This window comes from Odocoileus virginianus, chromosome 25, assembly GCF_023699985.2.
Source record: "Odocoileus virginianus isolate 20LAN1187 ecotype Illinois chromosome 25, Ovbor_1.2, whole genome shotgun sequence".
Lineage (NCBI taxonomy): Eukaryota > Metazoa > Chordata > Mammalia > Artiodactyla > Cervidae > Odocoileus > Odocoileus virginianus.
The window spans coordinates 688,999-707,391 of NC_069698.1; the positions used below are offsets into that span (position 1 = coordinate 688,999).

At 47.6% G+C, this 18,393-nt stretch overlaps 1 protein-coding gene across 2 annotated transcripts in view; it reads right to left on the reverse strand.

The window, feature by feature from the left end:
- Positions 1–801: 801 nt before the first annotated feature.
- The window catches only part of PLCXD2 (phosphatidylinositol specific phospholipase C X domain containing 2), a 52,174-nt gene continuing 34,582 nt past the window's right edge, over positions 802–18,393 (reverse strand). Inside the window, exons 2-5 of one of the 2 annotated variants that reach the window (XR_002316194.2) lie at positions 14,445–14,905; positions 8,979–9,220; positions 2,847–3,098; positions 802–1,622 (exon numbers count right to left, since the gene is read on the reverse strand). Coding sequence is in view for 1 of the 2 variants with exons in the window: in XM_020905642.2 (XP_020761301.1) it covers positions 2,939–3,098; positions 8,979–9,220; positions 14,445–14,905 (863 nt within the window). In the remaining variant the exon portion in view is untranslated. Of the gene's footprint in view, positions 3,099–8,978; positions 9,221–14,444; positions 14,906–18,393 lie in introns of both variants that reach the window. The other variant, XM_020905642.2, reaches the window with a different exon arrangement.

Here is an 18,393-nt window from a genome sequence, read left to right on the forward strand (position 1 = left end):
CTTGGAGTTTCTCCCGAGTGAATGCTACAGCCTTGTTTGACCTGAAAACTCCCCAGAACTTGTGAGAACAAGAAATGCGATTGGGGCACCATTTTTTTTTTTCTTTCTTTTCTTGTTAGCAGTAGCAGAAGGAGTCATAGACCTACAGTCTCTTTCCGGTTGGTCCCATCACTGAGTCTCCTGCTTGACTTGAGGTCGAGGAGCAGAACACACACATCCTTTACAACGTATTAAGCAACTGGGTCTTAAGGCAGCAATTCTGCCAATTTAGGGGTGTTTATCAAGGATGAACTGTAAATAATCCTCCTCCTATCTCCCAGAACTCCCTGCGCAGAATTTCAAAATGCAAGCACCAAGGAGTGAGCATCTGCCCCTCCTCAAAGAGCAAGGCTCCATGCATGCGGCCTTGGTACTGTTTTCTGTGCTTTTTTTATCATGCGAACACTGAGTGCACTTAAATGTTACAACCCAAGTGAAGTGCAACTATATATTTTAACACTAAAGGAGAAAATCAAGTAAACATTTCACTGAACAGTCAGCAGCCCTTGGGTATCATTGGCATCCTGTGTAGGTACCTGTCAACACACCTGGCCTCATAGCACCAAGCACCTGGGCAAAGCTGAGGCTGAAATAAAACAGAGCAGAACAATTCTCCTCTTGCCTCCGTATATCTCTGCCAAGTAACAAAGTATTAAAAGGAAGGAAATGATCCTTGGTCCTTAGCAGTTGACCAAGTACTAAGATCAAGACCAAAATGAAACAATGACAACACAAATAAAACCCTGAGGGTAGGCTAGGGAATTCCAGAGCTTATGGCTGAAGTTTAATACCAGAATTGAAGGAAGATTAAGAAAGCAAGGGCACTCACTTTCTTCTGCCTTTCCACAGAAAGCCTTAAAAAATTAAGAGCAAAATCCCAGAAACCTCTTTGGAGAGAGATTCAAATCCAAGGGAAGGGACAGTTAAACCATATTTCCCCAGAAGCCTTTGTGTTGTGACCTCTCAAGCTGTGGAAGCTAAAGGCTGGGGCTTAAGTTACTCTAAGCAAAACAGGCTGGAAGACCAAGCATCGGGGGGTGCGTGTGCTCTCGGTAGCTCAGCTCGGACACCCCCACTGCAGGCAGCATGCAAAATCCAGCGACGAGCGTCAGAGAACACGATGGGGAAGCTGCTGGGAGGGTGTCCGACCATCTGTATAAATGCACATGGCTGCCCAGGATTCCAGGTTATCTTTCCACCTTCAGGATCCAGATGCTGGCACTGCCTTAGGGATTCTCAGAGAGCTGTGAGGCGCACTCAAGTGCTCACACTCCTGTGCCCAGCATTCTTTCTCCTTCCTTCCTTTTCATCCCTCTTCTAGAGGGTTTTTATGACCCATTCCGTCTTCTGCTCCAGTGTGTGGCTTGGTAGAGGCATCGCACGTCTGGACCGCACCTACACATGAACACCGTCCCCAGCATGACTGGAGGGACCAGAATGTCTACAGCTTCTACAGTGGAGTCAGAAGTCACGCACGGTCCTGAGATGTGCGGTCCTCTTGAGGGCCATCTGGCCTGCTGAGAAGAGTTCAGGAAGCTCCTTGGTGAGTGCTCTTGAAGTGAGAAGCACTGAAGATAGTTAATCTATAAATACATAAATGAATAAATAAATAAATAAAACACAAGAGGGCTCTTTGTAGTTAAGCACCTCTTATCACTCAAAAATAACGATAATAATAATAAAATCCCCTCTTGAGTTTCAAAGCCCTCTTGCAGTGATTAGTAGGCTCAGAATAACCTGCAGAGAGTAGAACAATCAAGACACAAACAGGAAGTGTTCCGACACTGGGTATTACTCGCTGGATGACATATCGTCATCCTAAAGGTTCCCGAGGTAGTCTTGTGTTCAAGGACTTACAGAGTGGCTCCACACCCACTTGGAGCCTCCTTAAATCCATTGCACTTTCCCGCGCATCCTGTGTCTGCCTCCATAGTGTCATGGACAAGCTGCCTTCCATCAGTGTTGAGTCCCACAGAGCAGACTCGCGTTCTAGACTGAGAGCAGTGAAATGCAATTCCAAAACCTGGCTGGAACATCCCACTCCGAAGAGGACTTTGCCAACATGATGCAGGCACTTGCCCAGCAGCCATTTCAGGAAGATGTACAGAATTAGATCAAAGAAATGTGGCATGCAACAGACATGCGTGTCTGTCTCTTGTTGGGCCTCAGATTGAAAGGCTGTACCAGTGTTGTTCCTTTCAGTTTTAAGAATGGGCCAAAGAAATGGAGAGGAATCGGTGTTTTAAAGTGGGAAACATCTCTCTGATACCAGGGGCGGATCTGAAGAGCGAAGGCGGCCAGTACTAAGCGTGAGCATGCTAAGAAGAGCTTGTGGCTGAAACGCCCTGGCGACAGACACATCTTACACGTGGGGAGGGAGTGGTGATATTCAACACGCCCAGAGAAAACTGGTGCTTGACCTTTCTCCCTTCAGAGCCCCAGGGTGGCGAGTGAGCCACCCCAGAAGGCAGCCCACATCTGCCTTGAGCCATCCTTTGGATCAGGAATGCCTTTCTGCTTCAGCCTTCTCTCTGGCTCACATACAGCATCCTGGAAGACAACAGGGAACCGGGCCAATGAGGGGACACCCAGCACCCCAGTGGAAACTGGAGATCCCATTTCCATATTACATTCAACATCATATGCCGTTAGGGAGATGCTGACCTTGACCATAAGAAACATGCTTTCTTCCCTTGGACTTCAGTTTTTAAAAAGTCTCATTTGGGAAAAATGCAAATAATAGCCCTATAATTTTATCCAAATAACCCTGTGAGGAGGGGAAAAAAATGTCCCATCCTCTTACTCACTTCACCATCACTGCCCAGGGGCCAATAGGAAGCCCTTCAGAACTCTAGCCTGGATCAACAACTTCAATATTAAGTTAAATAAAAAAATTAAATCAGCATTTAGCCAAAGCTCTATCCTCCTGTAGGAGCTCATTCAATTCAATGACTGTTGTGGCAAAGTCCACCAGGTCTACGAAGTCAGATGTGATGATGTTGACTCCCCTGGCTCCAGGCTTCTGAGTCTTCACCCAGTCCAGGATGGCAGGAAGATTCCTATGCAGGAGAGTATTGGGGCAAGAGAGAACAGAGAATTGTGTTTAGAAAAGCAAAGAACACATTTCTGTTAATATAACAAAAGCGTGTCAATAGAGGCGTAAACTGCAAACCCCCACACTTGCCTCCAAATTGGTCTATTTAAATAATCTCTTTCAGGGACAGAGTGATGTCTATTCCATCAGACACCTGTACTTTCAGAACTTCTGTGCTGGAAGAGGAAATTATTTGCCTCAATCACCAAAGAGACAAAATGTCAACTGGCCCTTGAAAAATTAAGATCAAGAGCCTACTTATTGGAGGGTTCTTTAATTTTTTTACCATGAAATTTTTTTATCATGAAAACTTTATAAACATATTGCAACACTGAAATAAACTTACAGGAAGCACATCAAACGTCTAGATCCCACCACTAACATTTTACTCTGCTTGTTTATCACACATCTGTCCATCGTGCTCAGGCATGCTCAGTTGCTCAGCTGTGTCCAGCTCTTTGTGACCCTATCAATTCATATTGTATTTTTTGACAAATTCCAACTACAAACATTTATATGTGTGTGTGTGCTAAGTCTCTTCAGTCGTGTCTGACTCTTTGTGACCCATGGACTGTAGCCCGCCAGGCTCCTCTGTCCATGGGATTCTCCAGGCAAGAATCCTGGAGTGGATGGCCATGCCCTCCTCCAGGGGATCTTCCCGACTGCGGGATCGAACATGCATCTCTTACGTCTTCTGCATTGTCAGGTGGGGGTTCTTCACCACTAGCGCCGTGAGCATTCCTCTCAATACCTCAGTAAGAAGATCATCAACTAGGGCTCAGTATTTCTTTTCAATTTTTCTTTTGACATAAAGTTTGTACCCAATAAAATGCACCAATCTTAAGTGAACACTAGTTGAGTTTTGACAAATGTATATACATAACCCACAGCCATCTCAATGTAGAGAACATTGCCAGCATCCCAGAAAGTTCCTGAATTCATATTCCCCATCGATCCCTGCCCCCACTCTCCCAGAGGCAATACTCACACTGATTTTCTTTTAACCACAGATCAAATGTGCCTGGTCTAGAACTACACATAAACCATGCATCTTCTGTTCTTGTGTATAAGGCTCTTTCCCGCAGCTTATGGCTTTGAAAGTCATCTGTGTCACTGCATGCATCAGCAACTTGTTCTCTTTTTCAGTCACCAGAAGGTATTCCATTGTATGCATACACTGCAATTCACCCACTTCCTTATTGATGGGTAAACAGGCTGTTTCCAGTTTCTGGATATTATGAATAAAACTGTTATGGTCATCTTTATATAAGTCTTTTTATGGATATTTCTTTTCATTTTTCTTGGGTAAACATCAAAGAGTGAAGTTGTTTTATTATATGTGCGATTTACATTTGGGTTTTATAAGAAGCTTCCAGATCTTTTCCCAAAGAGGTCGTTTCATTGTACATTCCGTGAACAAAGGGTGGGAGTTCTGGTTGCTTCACATTCTCTCTCAAATTTCCTTCTATCAGTCTCTTTTAATTTCAGCCATTCCAGTGGGTGTGAAAAGTTATCTTACGGTATTTCACTTTGCATTTTTCTGATCACTAATGAGGTTGACCAGTTTGTCATGTACTTACTGGCCATTTGTGTATCTTCTTTGGGAAGTATCTGCTTAATTCTTTTATCCATTCTCCCTTTTGCTATTTTTCTTTTAACTGTTGAGTTGTAGAAGTTATTTATATATTCTGGATAATACGCTTTTTGACTATTTTATCCTCACCTGTAGCTTGCTTCTTAATTTTCTCGATGGCCTATTTTGGTGAGTTGAATGCCTTAATTTTGATGGAGTCTAATTTATCTTTTTTTCTTTTATGGTTTCTGTAACTTAAGAAACTTCTGCTTGCTCCCGAGTCACAAGATATTTTCCTGTTTTCTTCTAACTGTTTTATAATTTTTGCTTTTATGTTTCGATCTAAGATCCATCTCAAGTTAATTTTAATATATGGTGTGAAGTCGGGGTCAAGGCTCACTTTTGCCACATGGATACAGCAGTATGCGTGGCCTCTTACCAGACCGACACTTGTTCACAAGTTGTCTACAGACAGACAGTCAGCCTCACGTTATAATTTGAGGACTTTCTATGTGAAAGCCAGAATGTTACGTCCCAAGAAGCTCAGTATTCAGAGATGTAAACAAAGGATGACAGTTTAATGTGATGCTTCCTGCTGGTAGTGAGTGTAAGCGCCATGGGTGGCAGAGAGGAGGGGTGACGAAGCGCTGAGTTCTGCATGATGGTGAGATCGCTCACTAAACGCCTGCAATACTGAGGGTGCCGTGAGGGAGACACACGCCAGGGCTGATGTTTGGTTAGGAGATTGGAGCATTTTTAGGAAGGCTCTTCTCCAGGTAAAATCTGAAAGTAAGCCGAGTTTCTTCTCGACGGCCGCGTTCCTCTTCCTTGGGTGACACTGTCCGTGGCTGTCACGGTCTCTGCTCCTCGTTCCCGGGAAGCTGCCCTCCTTCTGCGGGCTCAGCCGACTCCTCGGCCTCCCCCAGGCGACCCGGCCAAGGCCACGCGGCGCTTCGCCTTTCTGTCTCTTTCCCTTTTATCCTGACGGCTATGACCAGTCCTGGCTCTCTTCCCTTGCTCAGTGGGCTCGACAGTCGGCCGCGGGCTAAGACCCGTCTCATGTACCGATTTGCATGTTTACACTCACAGCTGATGAGGACTCAGTAGGCCACTGTCACAGGGGTACATGCATTTCTAACTGGGACTCCTGAAGACTTAAGAACACCCTTGATTTGACTATAACCTACTCAAAGTCTCTGTGGCTCAGTCTCTCCCCCAGTAAAATGGGGACCATAATAATACTTCATATAGATTTGGGGGGAATTAAATAAAGTAATGGGGGCTCCCCAGGTGGTGCTAGTGGTAAAGAACCTGTCTGCCAATGCATGAGAAATGCAGCTTTGATCCCTGGGTCAGGAAGATTTCTTGGAGGAGGGCATGGCAATCTACTCTAGTACTCTTGCCTGGAGAACCCCATGGACAGAGGAGCCTGGTGGGCTACAGTCCATGGGGTCGCAAAGAGGCGGACACGACTGATGCGACTTGGCGCACACACAGGACACAGATAAAGTTGGCACATAAAGTGATGTGTGTAAAGGGCTCAGAGGAGGGCCTGGGATGTAGTAAGTGCTGTGCAAGCATTGGGAGAAGGAATCATAATAGTAGATTGGAGGGCGGAGGTAGGAAACTTTCCTAAGCACAAATGCTGTGTCCTGAGAGGGGAGGGTCACAAATGCAGGCTTCCTTCGGAGACAGAGATCTGGAACAAGGAGTGGCCCGCGAGCCGGCCACAGCAGCACAGAATCTGATGCGTTCAAGCCTTCTTGGGAGAAAAAACCCCCGCTTGTCTGTGTTTAAGTGTGAAATGCAGGTGCCACCTTCTGGTCATCACGGGGAAACGAGGCTGAAACGTTGGGTGGAGGCACCTCGGCTGACTCAAGCCGAGCTGAGCCGACAAAGAGCTCTGCGTCACCTCTGGGTTCTTGACGCAGCCTCCCCAGGGCAAGGAGCGGATAACCAGGATTGCGCACAGAGAAAGGAGAATGCAGAACCCACTGTGAGCAGGAGCAGCTTTGTTTTCTTAACTCCTAGCCTTCCCCAGGGCCTCTTTACCGAGAGCCCAGTGCAGACGGCTGAGCCACATACGGGCCGTGAGGCGCCGAATCTCGCAGGCTGCAGGGCAGCTCAGAAACGTCCCTCTGGCTTTGAGGCCCACTGAGACCAAGGCTGGGCCACTGCGGGGATGGGCTCGGCAGGCCTGTTCTGTGCCAGGCACTGTGGGAGGCACTCTCCTGAGAAGACTCCACGATCTTGTGCGGTGCTACTAACCCCATGTAACTGGTGAGAAAAACCACAGCCCAGAGTCCTCAGGAAACTTGTCAAAGGCAGCGTGTTGTAACGGGACCGCGTTAGGTTTTCAGGGCCGCTGTAAGAACATGTTTGCAGAGCAGAACTTTATTTCCCCACGGCTCTCGAGGTCCGAAGTCCAAGATCAAGGTGTCGGCAGGTTTGGTTTCTCCTGAGGCCTCTCCCCTTGACCTGCAGACGGCCACCTTCTCGCTGTGTCCTCACCGGTCTGTTCTCTGCACACACCCATCCCCAGGGTCCCTGCATATCCTAATCTCCTCCTTGCACAAGGACACCAGTCAGATTGGATCAGGGCTCACCCGAAGGGCCTCATTTTAAATTCACTACCCCTCTAAAGGTTCCTTCTCCAGATACAGCCACACTCTGAGGGGCTGGGGGTTATGACTTTGACACGTGAATCTCCAGGAAACACGTGAGTGTGTGCTCGGTCACGCCTGACTCTGCAACCCCAGAGACTGTAGCTCACAAAGTGCCTCTGTCCACAGGATTTTCTAGGCAAGAATCCTGGAGTGGGTTGCCATTTCCTCCTCCGGGGGATAAGATATATTGGGCTAATAAGATATAACAATCCTTATTTTTAAAGACTTTCACTTCCATGTAAGTACAACTCTCTGCACAGACTTTATCATAGAGAACCCCATGGACAGAGGAGCCTGGCGGATTGCATAGAGCTGGACACGACTTTCACTTCACTTTTTTCAGTGTTACACAGAAACTTACATGTTTATTTTTCCTCACAGAATGTACATCTGTGGGGGCAGAGACTAGATTATTCATCTCGTGTCTCCGGATCTAGCTCCTATTCATCACTGGATAAATAAATAAATAAATAATATTACTCTACACATTTACCGAAGGCATAAGGAAACGGTACGGGTATGTGAGCAGACACTATACAAAGGAACGCTCATAATCCTGATCTTGGTTCATGAACCTCTCCCAAGCTCAGCGCCGGCAGCGCAGTGAGGATAGCACAGCCTCACAGAGAGGGGTTTCCAGCTCTGCGCGCGGCAGGCAGACCCGGGAGCTGTCCGGTTGTCATAGAAACCGCAGCCAGGAGCGCTCCTGTTGCAGGAAGTCACGCTGCCCGAACTACCCAGCTAGACGGGGACACATTGTTTGGGTGGATCTTTCATTATCTGAACACCGGCGCTCCGCACCTGGAATAGAACTTGGGAGCGAAGTGATTCTTGTAAATATCCCTTGTTACCCAAATACATTAACATTCTCAGCTCTGGCTGCAAGGGATGCCCTATTGGGTAGATGTATTTATAACATTGCATTTATACACAGGCATAGGCATACACACATACTTGTACATATATACAAGCCATCCTTTTTCTTGACAACACCTAATCATTTATCAGTGTCCAGGATAAAAAACATCATTTAATACAACATTTCTGGAGCTTCTCCGGCCTAACTGTACAGTCTGGATCAATTCTGCTCCAAGGATGTATCTGAAGCTCTGACATGGTGGATTGCATCCCGAGCTGCTTCTTAGGACTGTCATTTAAGGAAGGGAGAAGGACGCCCTAAACCCTGGGTGGGCCACCTCTGAGTCACTAGCACCTGACCCAGAAGCTTCATTTAATGCTTCATAGGAGCATAAGCGCTTGGGCAGCTTCGAGGGCAGGGGCCAGAACAAGACAGAACTGTAAGCCTGACATGAACAGGAGCAGACTGCTGGTGGCTGAAAGTGCTTTGCCTTTGTATTGAAATTTAGAGTCTTCATGGTATGATATGTGCATTTCTACAGAATATTTTACTTAGAGATCCTCTGGCCACGGTTCCTGCAGGTCACCTCAAGTGCACAGCTTTTTCAAATACTATGCTTTTGGAATTTTGTTATTTTAAATCTTCAAAGTATATAGTTTTACTGCTGTTCATTCAGAAGAAAATCAAGATAAAGAGATTTTTTTTTTTTTTTTAACCCTCACTTGTGGGAAGGAAGCTCATTCCTACCTGTGGACCAGGGTGTTCTTGAGGCCACCAACCAGTCCCCGGGCGATGGTCTTCACTCTGGGCGTGAGGATGGCTTGAGACACGTGGAAGGAGCCACGGGGGGACCGCTCACTCAGTGTGGTCTCCAAGAAGAGGATGAGTTTGCGCACACTCGTGGTATTGGCCCAAGGTGCTGGGATCTTCTTTCCAGGCCACAGGAAGGGGTATTGCTTATAGAACGGACAGTGATAGAAGATAAGAACCTGAAACGTTCATAACAAACAAAGGAGAGAAATTCATGAGTCACACTCCTATCAGTGATTACGCTGATACTCAGTTAGAGGCTGAAAGTGAATAGGCAGTGCCTTCACCATCCAAATTCACTGACTTCTTCAATTCTACCCTGACCCCGTTCCCTTGGGAATCTCTGGACCCCAGGTGGAGAACCTCTGCGGTTGGTCCTGTGTGTAAGTTATGACTCCTATGCTCACGGAATTGACCCTGAGCCCTTGGGTTGGGATCCACACACTGAACTAATCTGGGAGGTCTCAGGTTTTCAGGTGTGTGTGCTGATTCTGGATGAAACCTGCCAGGTGAGGGAGAGCAGGGGCCACACAAGACAGGGAAGACTTCGAGCAGGGGATGAGTCTCCACTGGGACCTCGCAGGAGGGCGGTGATGCTAGCAATTTTGCTAAAATAATTAGCAAGCTACATCACAGCATTAATTAGCTTCTGAAGGCAGCTGAGAGACAGGGATTGTCCCAGTCCAGAGCTCTGCTGCTTAGGTTTCCAGAGTGAGGGAGTGAAATTCGCTCAGTCGTGTCTGACTCTTTGCGACCCCATGGACTGCATAGTCCATGGAATTCTCTAGATCAGAATACTGGAGTGGGCAGCCCACCCCTTCTCCAGCGGACCTTCCCGACCCAGGGATCGAACCCGGGTCAGTGCTACATTTGCTCTCCTCCTGGGTAGCAGGCGCGCTTTCCCGAGGGAATGTCCAGCCTGTGTATTTACATCCGCTGAACTGCACTCCTTGGATAGCTGGCCCAAGAGCATAATCCTCCAGGCACCCAAGGGCAAGACTCTGAAAGTGGGTCTTGTTTCGGGGCGCACTCAGCTGGTGACTAAGGAGCCTAACTGCCCTGGAAGGCCTGGAGCAAGGGCGCGGCCAGGCCCCGTGCACGGAGCAGACTAATGGATGTACTCCTTGTGTTTAATGGCTCTGAGTAACGTCTGACTGACTACTAACGATGTCCATGGTAAACACATGTGTTAATGAGGTTAATCACAGGCTCATCGTAAGCAGATTGCCTGGGAGATTGGGGAGGATTTCCTGCGGGCCTTGTAGCTGGCTTGTTTGGAAGGCCGGGGTCTGCAGCGTCCATGCCTGCGGGCCTTGTAGCGGGCTTGCTTGGAAGGCCGGGGTCTGCAGCGTCCATGCCTGCGGGCCTTGTAGCTGGCTTGTTTGGAAGGCCGGGGTCTGCAGCGTCCATGCCTGCGGGCCTTGTAGCTGGCTTGTTTGGAAGGCCGGGGTCTGCAGCGTCCATGCCTGTGGGCATTGTAGCTGGCTTGTTTGGAAGGCCGGGGTCTGCAGCGTCCATGCCTGCGGGCCTTGTAGCTGGCTTGTTTGGAAGGCCGGGGTCTGCAGCGTCCATGCCTGTGGGCCTTGTAGCTGGCTTGCTTGGAAGGCCGGGGTCTGCGGCGTCCATGAGGGTGAAGAGCTGGCTGTGAGACGGACAGTGGGAGGAGAGGCGGAAGGCGGCGTGATCCTTCCACGCGGCCCGTCAGACCACTTCCTGCGCTCCTGGCCCCTGGGCAGAGGGTGAGGGCTTGAAAGGACGGTGCCGTTCTCTACTCTGCCTTGGAGAATGTGCAAAAAGGACACATTCTACAAAAGGGGCTTTATGCCTTTCCCCGGGAGCCTCTCGAGCACTCTGATCCTGACGCTTGGAGGGGTAACTTCTGCTTCCAGTAGGAGGTCGGCCCAGCAGCCAGGGCCCCTTCGGCAGAACGCCAGGGGCAGCAGCTTGCCCAGGGCCTGTGTTCAGCGTCAGACTCCCTACCTCACTCTGCTGTGCTTCCCATCTGAGATATTCTTCCCTCCAGCTCAGCAGTTCACGTGCTGGTTTTCTTCCGAGACTCAGATTTAAAATCTCATTTCCTGTAAGAATTATTCTTTAATTGACCTCTTCTTATTTTGAGCATTCTTTTCCAAGAGCTCCGGGATGTAGATTTAGACTATATACTATTTTTCAACTGATGGCTTACAAGCCCTTTTCCTCATACAGTACATTTGAGGCAGTTTCGTCTTGTGATTGTATATCAGTTGGCTTATATTTCACTAGTGTCACATATTCTTCTTACCTTCTCATTAGGATTCTAAATACTGCCAAGTTGTAGATGAAATCTTTTCATTCACTGTACCCTCAAAACCCATAGCCACTAATGTACCAGCACATACCTGTGAGCTGGGATGTAATTGCATATGGAGTAAATGAAATGTGACTGAATGGTTGTACACTTCTTGCCATTAAATTATGGTAATAAAATACTCCGGGAGTTACATGCAAGGCAGCTCATTACATAATGAATATTTAAAGTTTAACCACCAACGTGGCTCGCACCAGCAGCGGGGAGGTGACTGAGGCTTTGCTGGAGATCTCTCTGTTCAGCTTTTAAGAGGCATGGCAGGGAAACCGCTGGGACAGAGAGTGGAACAGGGAAGCCCTGAAATTCAGGGCTTGAATGACATCATGACATGAGCCCTTTTTCTGACATGTCATCACAGTCTCTTTCTGTCATAATTTTAGGGGTGTTGGTTATTGAATGATATAGACTAGCCCACACTTAAAACTATAACAGAGCTTTACTCTCTGCTAGAAATTCACTGCCCACATGATTCGTTACTCCTGAAATTACCTGTTTCTCTTGCAAATTTCTAAATGATCTAGTATACAATATGGCAGCCTGTGTACAAAATTATAAAACTATAACTTGTTTACCAACTTAGCTCAAAATTCAACCTTACCCGAATCCTCATATTCAAAGGCCCATTCACAGATCTTCCCTGTCTCCCATTCAGCTAACCCTCTGAAAACCTATGATAATGCTGCTGCTGGTGCTAAGTCGATTCAGTCGTGTCTGACTCTGTATGACCCCATAGATGGCAGCCCACCAGGCTGGGATTCTCCAGGCAAGAACACTGGAGTGGGCTGCCATTTCCTTCTCCAGTGCATGAAAGTGAAAAGTGAAAGTGAAGTCGCTCAGTCGTGTCTGACTCTTAGCGACCCCATGGACTGCAGCCCGCCAGGCTCCTCCGTCCATGGGATTCTCCAGGCAAGAGCACTGGAGTGGGGTGCCATCGCCTTCTCCAACCTATGATAATAGAGGCTTATAAATCAAGCCAAAGTGTTTTTGCTAGCATAATCTATGACTCTGGCTGTGAAAATCACCACGATGTGTGAACAGCCCTGGGAAAGCATGGAGAACTGTGGGAACTCTGGGGAGCCTTGCCACTAGCCGACAATGTTCTCCTGGGAAAGCCTCAGTTTTCAAATCTGTAAAATAAGGATAATAATGACAACCTATATCAACCTATGTTGGTGAGAGAATTTAACGAGGTAATCCCTCCACTCAGCACACTGTAAAATCCCATAAATGTTATTATTGCTCTTGTTACTAGTATTACTTAACGTTGTAAGAGACAGATTCCACTGGGAAAAAATTTCTCCAGATCAGACTTGTGAGCCCAAACAGATTAAAAAAAAAAACTTACGTTTAGGGGAGAGGCGTGGTAACTGTTTGGCAAAATATCACTTATGAAAGCTTTAGTGGAGAAAGATAGCTTAGCTAACTAACAGACGCTGAGGTTGACTCTAGCCTTGCAGGGCCAGTCAGCGGTGTGCTGTGCAGCCCAGTATTTCTCGCGCCCCAGGCCACGTCTGGGCGTCATCCTTGAATCCTCATCGTCCCGATGATGCGGAAACCCCATTAGCTCTAACTTCTCCTGGATTCAAAATCTGACCACTTCCCACTGAGAGTCTCCTCTCTGGTGTCCATTCTTCCCTTCCGTCTCCACTCCAAGTCTCTTCTTGGTAACCAGAGGGATGCCAGCGGAACCTACGTTAGGCCACAGCACCCTGCGCTTGGGACCCTCCCAGAACCTTCCTCACAGAGCAAAAGCCAAGTCCTTCCAAGGCCCTCACGGTTCCCCGCCACCTCTCTGGCCCCTCTGCGGCTCTGCCTTCCAGCCCCACGGCTCCTGCCTTTCCTCGACAATGTCGGGCGCCGTCCTGCTCTGGGGCTCTGCTGTGGTTCGTTCCTCTGCTGGGAGAGCTCGTCCCCCAATAGATTAACTCCCTCAAATGCCATCTTTTCCATGAGGGCTACTCTGATCAAACTATTTAAACCTGTGACCGACCCTCCAACCCACAGAACCCTGACTCCCCCTCACGCTGCTTGCCTTTCTTTTTCCATTGCTCCCATGACTTTCTAACATTTTATAGACCGTATTGTCAAATTTATTACCTATGATCTATCTCCCTCCACCTGAATGAAACCTCCATCAGGGCGAGGATCTTTGTTTGATTTACTAATTTAACCCAAGTGCTTTACTTAGGAGCTTGGCACATACTTGGTGCTCAACATATATTTGCAAATAAGTAATCTTAAATTGATTTTAATTAAAAGCTCTTCTCTCAGTTAAAAAATAACTGCCTCTTTAAGATGTTTGGTTAATGCATCTGTGAGTAAGGGAGCAACTGTGAATGAAAGGTCTTTTTTCCTTTTCAAAGAAATATATTGGAGCCTGACCATTCCCGAAGCTCTCCTCTCCCACCATCACTGTCCTCTGAGACCAGAGAAGAATTTGTCTGAGGCTCACACTCCTTTTCCTGAGTCTCTGCAGCACGGGTCTACGTCGGGGCTCTTCTCGCCTTGGGGGTGCTCTTCCAGCCTTGGTCCCCCGGGCCTTTCCTTCTGGAACTCTATCTCCCCCACTGACCTAAACGCCTTTAAAAATGTTAACACCTCTGAGAGGAGTCACTTCCTGTGCCTTTGTCAGCTGATGCTTCTACCTATCAATCAACATTTGTCAGGGATGATCTGACACTGAGTTGAAGGCACCATGGGACAGATTATCCCTAAAACAGACTGGATGGGAGACAGAAAAATGGTACTGGCCAGCTGGTCCTATTTCACAACTCTGCCTTGGGCTGGTTCTGGCCAGGTCATTCAAAGTCAACGTAGATGCTCAACCAGTTGCCAAACAAGTAGTAACTATTTGGCAGGTGTCAACCCCAGTTCAGTGGTGCCCAGGGGGCCCTTGGAGCCATCTGAGAGCCCAGGAACCAGATTTTTATTATCCCAAACACTCTACGCCTTCTACCCCAAGGGCCCTGGAGTGAGACGTCTTAGAGCCGGTGACCCAGAAAAAGCAGGAAGAGTTTCGTTCTTGCCCTTGGAAGTTTCTCTGTGCTCCCTCCTACCTGGCACTTCTTCTCCCACAGCGTCTGCAGCGTCATGCTCTCCACGCTGCAGGCTGAGCACAACTTGCTTCCAAAGGCCTCCTGGATCCGGAGAATCAGGCGTTTGTGATGGGCCTCATCCATGGCGTAGAAGTGGTTGAAATCCAGGAAGACAATCTCTTGGGGGTGCTGTGTGAGGAATGAGTCGATCTCCATCAGCCCATCCCAGACCCTGATGCCAAAAAGCCCGTGAATGAAGTAGATTTCCTGGTCGGCGTCCCCTGGCTTGGAAGACACACGCAGGTCAAAGTAACGGATCCCAGCATCCAGCTGTTCTCGGAACGTCAGGTTCTGAGTCACAGACCATTTCTTCATGACCTTCTTCACGAAGGAGATCCTGGCGAGGCGTTTGATCGCTGGGGTTTGGTCAGGCCCCACTGGGGACTTCTCGTCTACCCAGTAGCTGAAGGAATCGTGGGAGCCTACACAGAGCAACAGAGGAGAGGTGAGTGCTGAGACTGAGCTGGGACAGATCGTCCGAAAAGACAAGAATTACAAACCACGCACACACACAGAATACTGAGAAAGAACAGTGGCAAAGATTTTCAAGCTTGCAAGGGATGAAATAAACACAAATAAAGGGAATGCAGTCTTATTAGCAGCTTGTTCATAGCTCAGTTGTTGAAGAATCCACCGCAATGTGGGAGACCACGGTTCGACCCCTGGGTTGGGAAAATCCCCTGGAGAAGGGAAAGGCTACCCACTCCAGTATCCTGGCCTGGAGAATTCCCTGGACTGTATAGAGTCCAGGGGGTGGCAAAGAATCAGACACAGGTGAGCGACTTTCACTTTCCACTTTTCAGCCAGGAGTAAAATGATCATTTCACACATTGCTGGTATAAGGTAACTTAATAAATACCCGTTTGGAAAGCTACTTAGAAAAATGTTTGAGAAGAGCTTTAAAATATTCACACCACTTAATCTAGTAATTTCATTTTAGAAAATTCATTTTCAACAGGAAATCTATTCTGAAGAACTAAACTAATGTTTGGAAAAATAAAGATGTCTTCTGAAGAATATTCCTAATAGAGACAAACCGAGAATGCTTAAGCGTCCCTCATAGGAGAATGTTTAATGGTGGTGCAGCTGCTTTATTCAAGCAGGCATTGAAAGAAAAGACAACTCTGTGTCCATCTCAGTAATGCTAGGACAGGCATTTAAATTCTAAGAAAGGCAGAATTTATTTTTTTTTAAACTGACTTCTTACACTTTTGTATATACTATTTTCCTACTGCAAAAATGAGTCAGTGGTAATGATTTCTTAACAGATCATATAAACATTCTGAAGAGCCTTATTAGTTATATGCCCCTCTTTCTGAAATCATCTCTTAATAAGCCAAAATTGCTATTAAATGATCAAGTGCATGTTGCATTTCTCTTCCTTAAAGAGGGTGAGGACCTTCCTGGACACTGAGATGATCTTACTGTTATAAAGTTCAAATGACCATGAGAGACACTTTCCTAACAATAGTGAGACAGTATTTCAGTAGTAACAAGTAAAAATTATCTTCAACAAATATCTTCCGTTTTGTCAGCAGTCTCCATCCGGTGCCAGCCACTGTTGTGTGGTTGGCTTGGGGAGTGGCTCTGACCCCAGGGGTCTCCTCACAGGGTGCTGCACTTTGCAGGCAAAATCTAGGAGGAAAGTGTTGTGTTCTGACACTTGTCGTGAATCACTGCGACCCAACCAGAATCAAAGTTCTTCTACTCACACAGAATACTCCTGTCACCAGTTACGCTTTTCAGCAAGTTTTAGAGTGGGTATTTCATACATAATGTAGGATTTTATACAGCTCTACTGTTTTATGTTTCATTATTTCCATTTTCTTGAAAATAAATCATTCTGGGAGTGGTTTTGCTGTTTTCTCTTTTTAGAAATAAAGCCAAAAAACAAAAGAGTGTGACAAGCGAGGCTGTAGTGCTGTGTCTAGAACATGAAGGGTATTCAGTAACTATTAATAAAAAGCACAGTTATCAGTCCTCAGGCAAAGTGAATTTTGTGAGCAAGAAAATTACGAGCACGTTTCAGGTGAAAAATGGCTGTTACCAACAGAAACGTGGAGCGGGTCCCCCTGGAGTTCCCATGCTCGTCTCTGCTAATGAGACTCTGGATCCCCGCCGAATGCTCTGCTTCCCTGGGCTGCAGCAGAAAGAGGAGCTCTTTGTGCCTCTTCACTGAGAGATTTATTATGAAGACACTGTGCATAGATGGAGGACAGCCAGTCCTCGCTTCTCTTCAGATTTTATCAGCAGCCCAGCTGTTTGGGATTGAGTGTGTAATACGGCGTGAGTTATGCGTTGCACTTAGTTCTTCCCTGGGTATCAGGGAATGGCCGCTACCCAAGCGTGGAGAAGAGCAGGTCCCTGCTGGCGTTCTCTGGCTGGTGTCGAGCCCAGCTTCCTGTCCGGAGGGAGACGTGCTAACAACCTCGGGCTTTTCTCCATGTCTGAGGACTGGGCAGCCCTGCAGCAGCCGTGGGCCCCGGGGGCCGATTCTTAACAGCTGGGGACACAGCGGGCAGCAGCGCATCCCTCGGAGAGGAAGGGCGTGCGTCCCCGGGGACTCGGAGTCTCTCTGCACCTCTTTGCTCCTCTTCTAGGCCAGCTGCCTAGCCTTGCCCACGGCCACCCGCTGGACGGGAAGGAACAGGACAAGGGAGCAGGCTGGTCGCTGCCTGTGTGACAGCGTTTATCCTTCCGAGGCCTCCAGCAGTCTAAGCCAACACTCACCCATTAACCACTGTCAATATTTTTGCCTTCCTACCTAGTTTTTTCCCAGGAGGTTGTTGAGTTCATGTATGTAGAGTGAGAACAATAACATCCGGACGCTTAAGTGCGCTGAACTGTCTCTTTTTCGAAAAACCAGGTGAAAATGCCCCAACCCTCACATAGAGTATTTACAAGGTCAGATTGTGCAAAGAGTACTTACAAAGGAAAATCTTAGTATTTTCCACCCCAGATTTATTATCAAAGTCTCCTCTTCTCCCTCACCTTGAATAGAAGATATTTTACTCTCTAGACTGTCTTGGGGTTTCCCTGGTCATCCGGTAGTTAAGAATCCGACTGCCAATGCAGGGGACACGGGTTCAATACCCAGTTCAGGAAGATGCCACGTGTTTCAGGGCAACCACTGCGCCTGCTCATCCTGGCCCGTGCTCCACAACAAGAGAAGCCCCTGTTTGTGTAACTACAGAAAGCCTGAGCAGCAAGAAACACCCAGCACAGCCAAAAAAAAGCTTCCAGACTGTCTTTAGGACCACTTGTCTCCCTCTGCCCTGGGATGCATGGACTACTTCACACATTTCCCCCAGAGAGGCGGACACCCCCTCCACTGGCACCCCCACCCCATCGCCCTGTTCTCGAAGACAACTGCTGTGTGGACTTGGCCAGGATCATGGCTCCGTGAGTCCTGGCTTGTTTTATGACAAGGTTAGAAATGGTTCAGAGCTTCATTCTGTCGCCATTTCTGCCACAGGAGGGGTTTTTGCTGCTGCCTCCTGAAAGGACGCGTGCGTCTTCACTCGTCTTCTCCAGGGCGTTTGTTTTTTTTTTAAATCTTTGACTATAATAGATTTTTTTTTCAATAGATTTAAGTGGTCTTCTTTATCTTAAGAACAGAACAAATCAGTTTCCATGTCTCACCCCTTCAAGCGACTGTCCTCTTTTTTCCTGGCTGTCGAATTCTTCAGACAGAGGCCAGTGCTGTGACTTTTCTCTCCCTGATCAACTCTCTCCTTCCAGTGGGAAGCAACCTCCTACCCTTGTGTGGCTACGCTTGATCCTTATATCCTTGGAATCGACAACTCCAAATGGCTTTGGTCTTCCTGGCCTCTGCGAGGGTCTGCTAAGTCAGCTCTTTTCCGGAACCTTCTTACATGTTTGTATATGTTACTGGGCTTCTCGCGTGGCT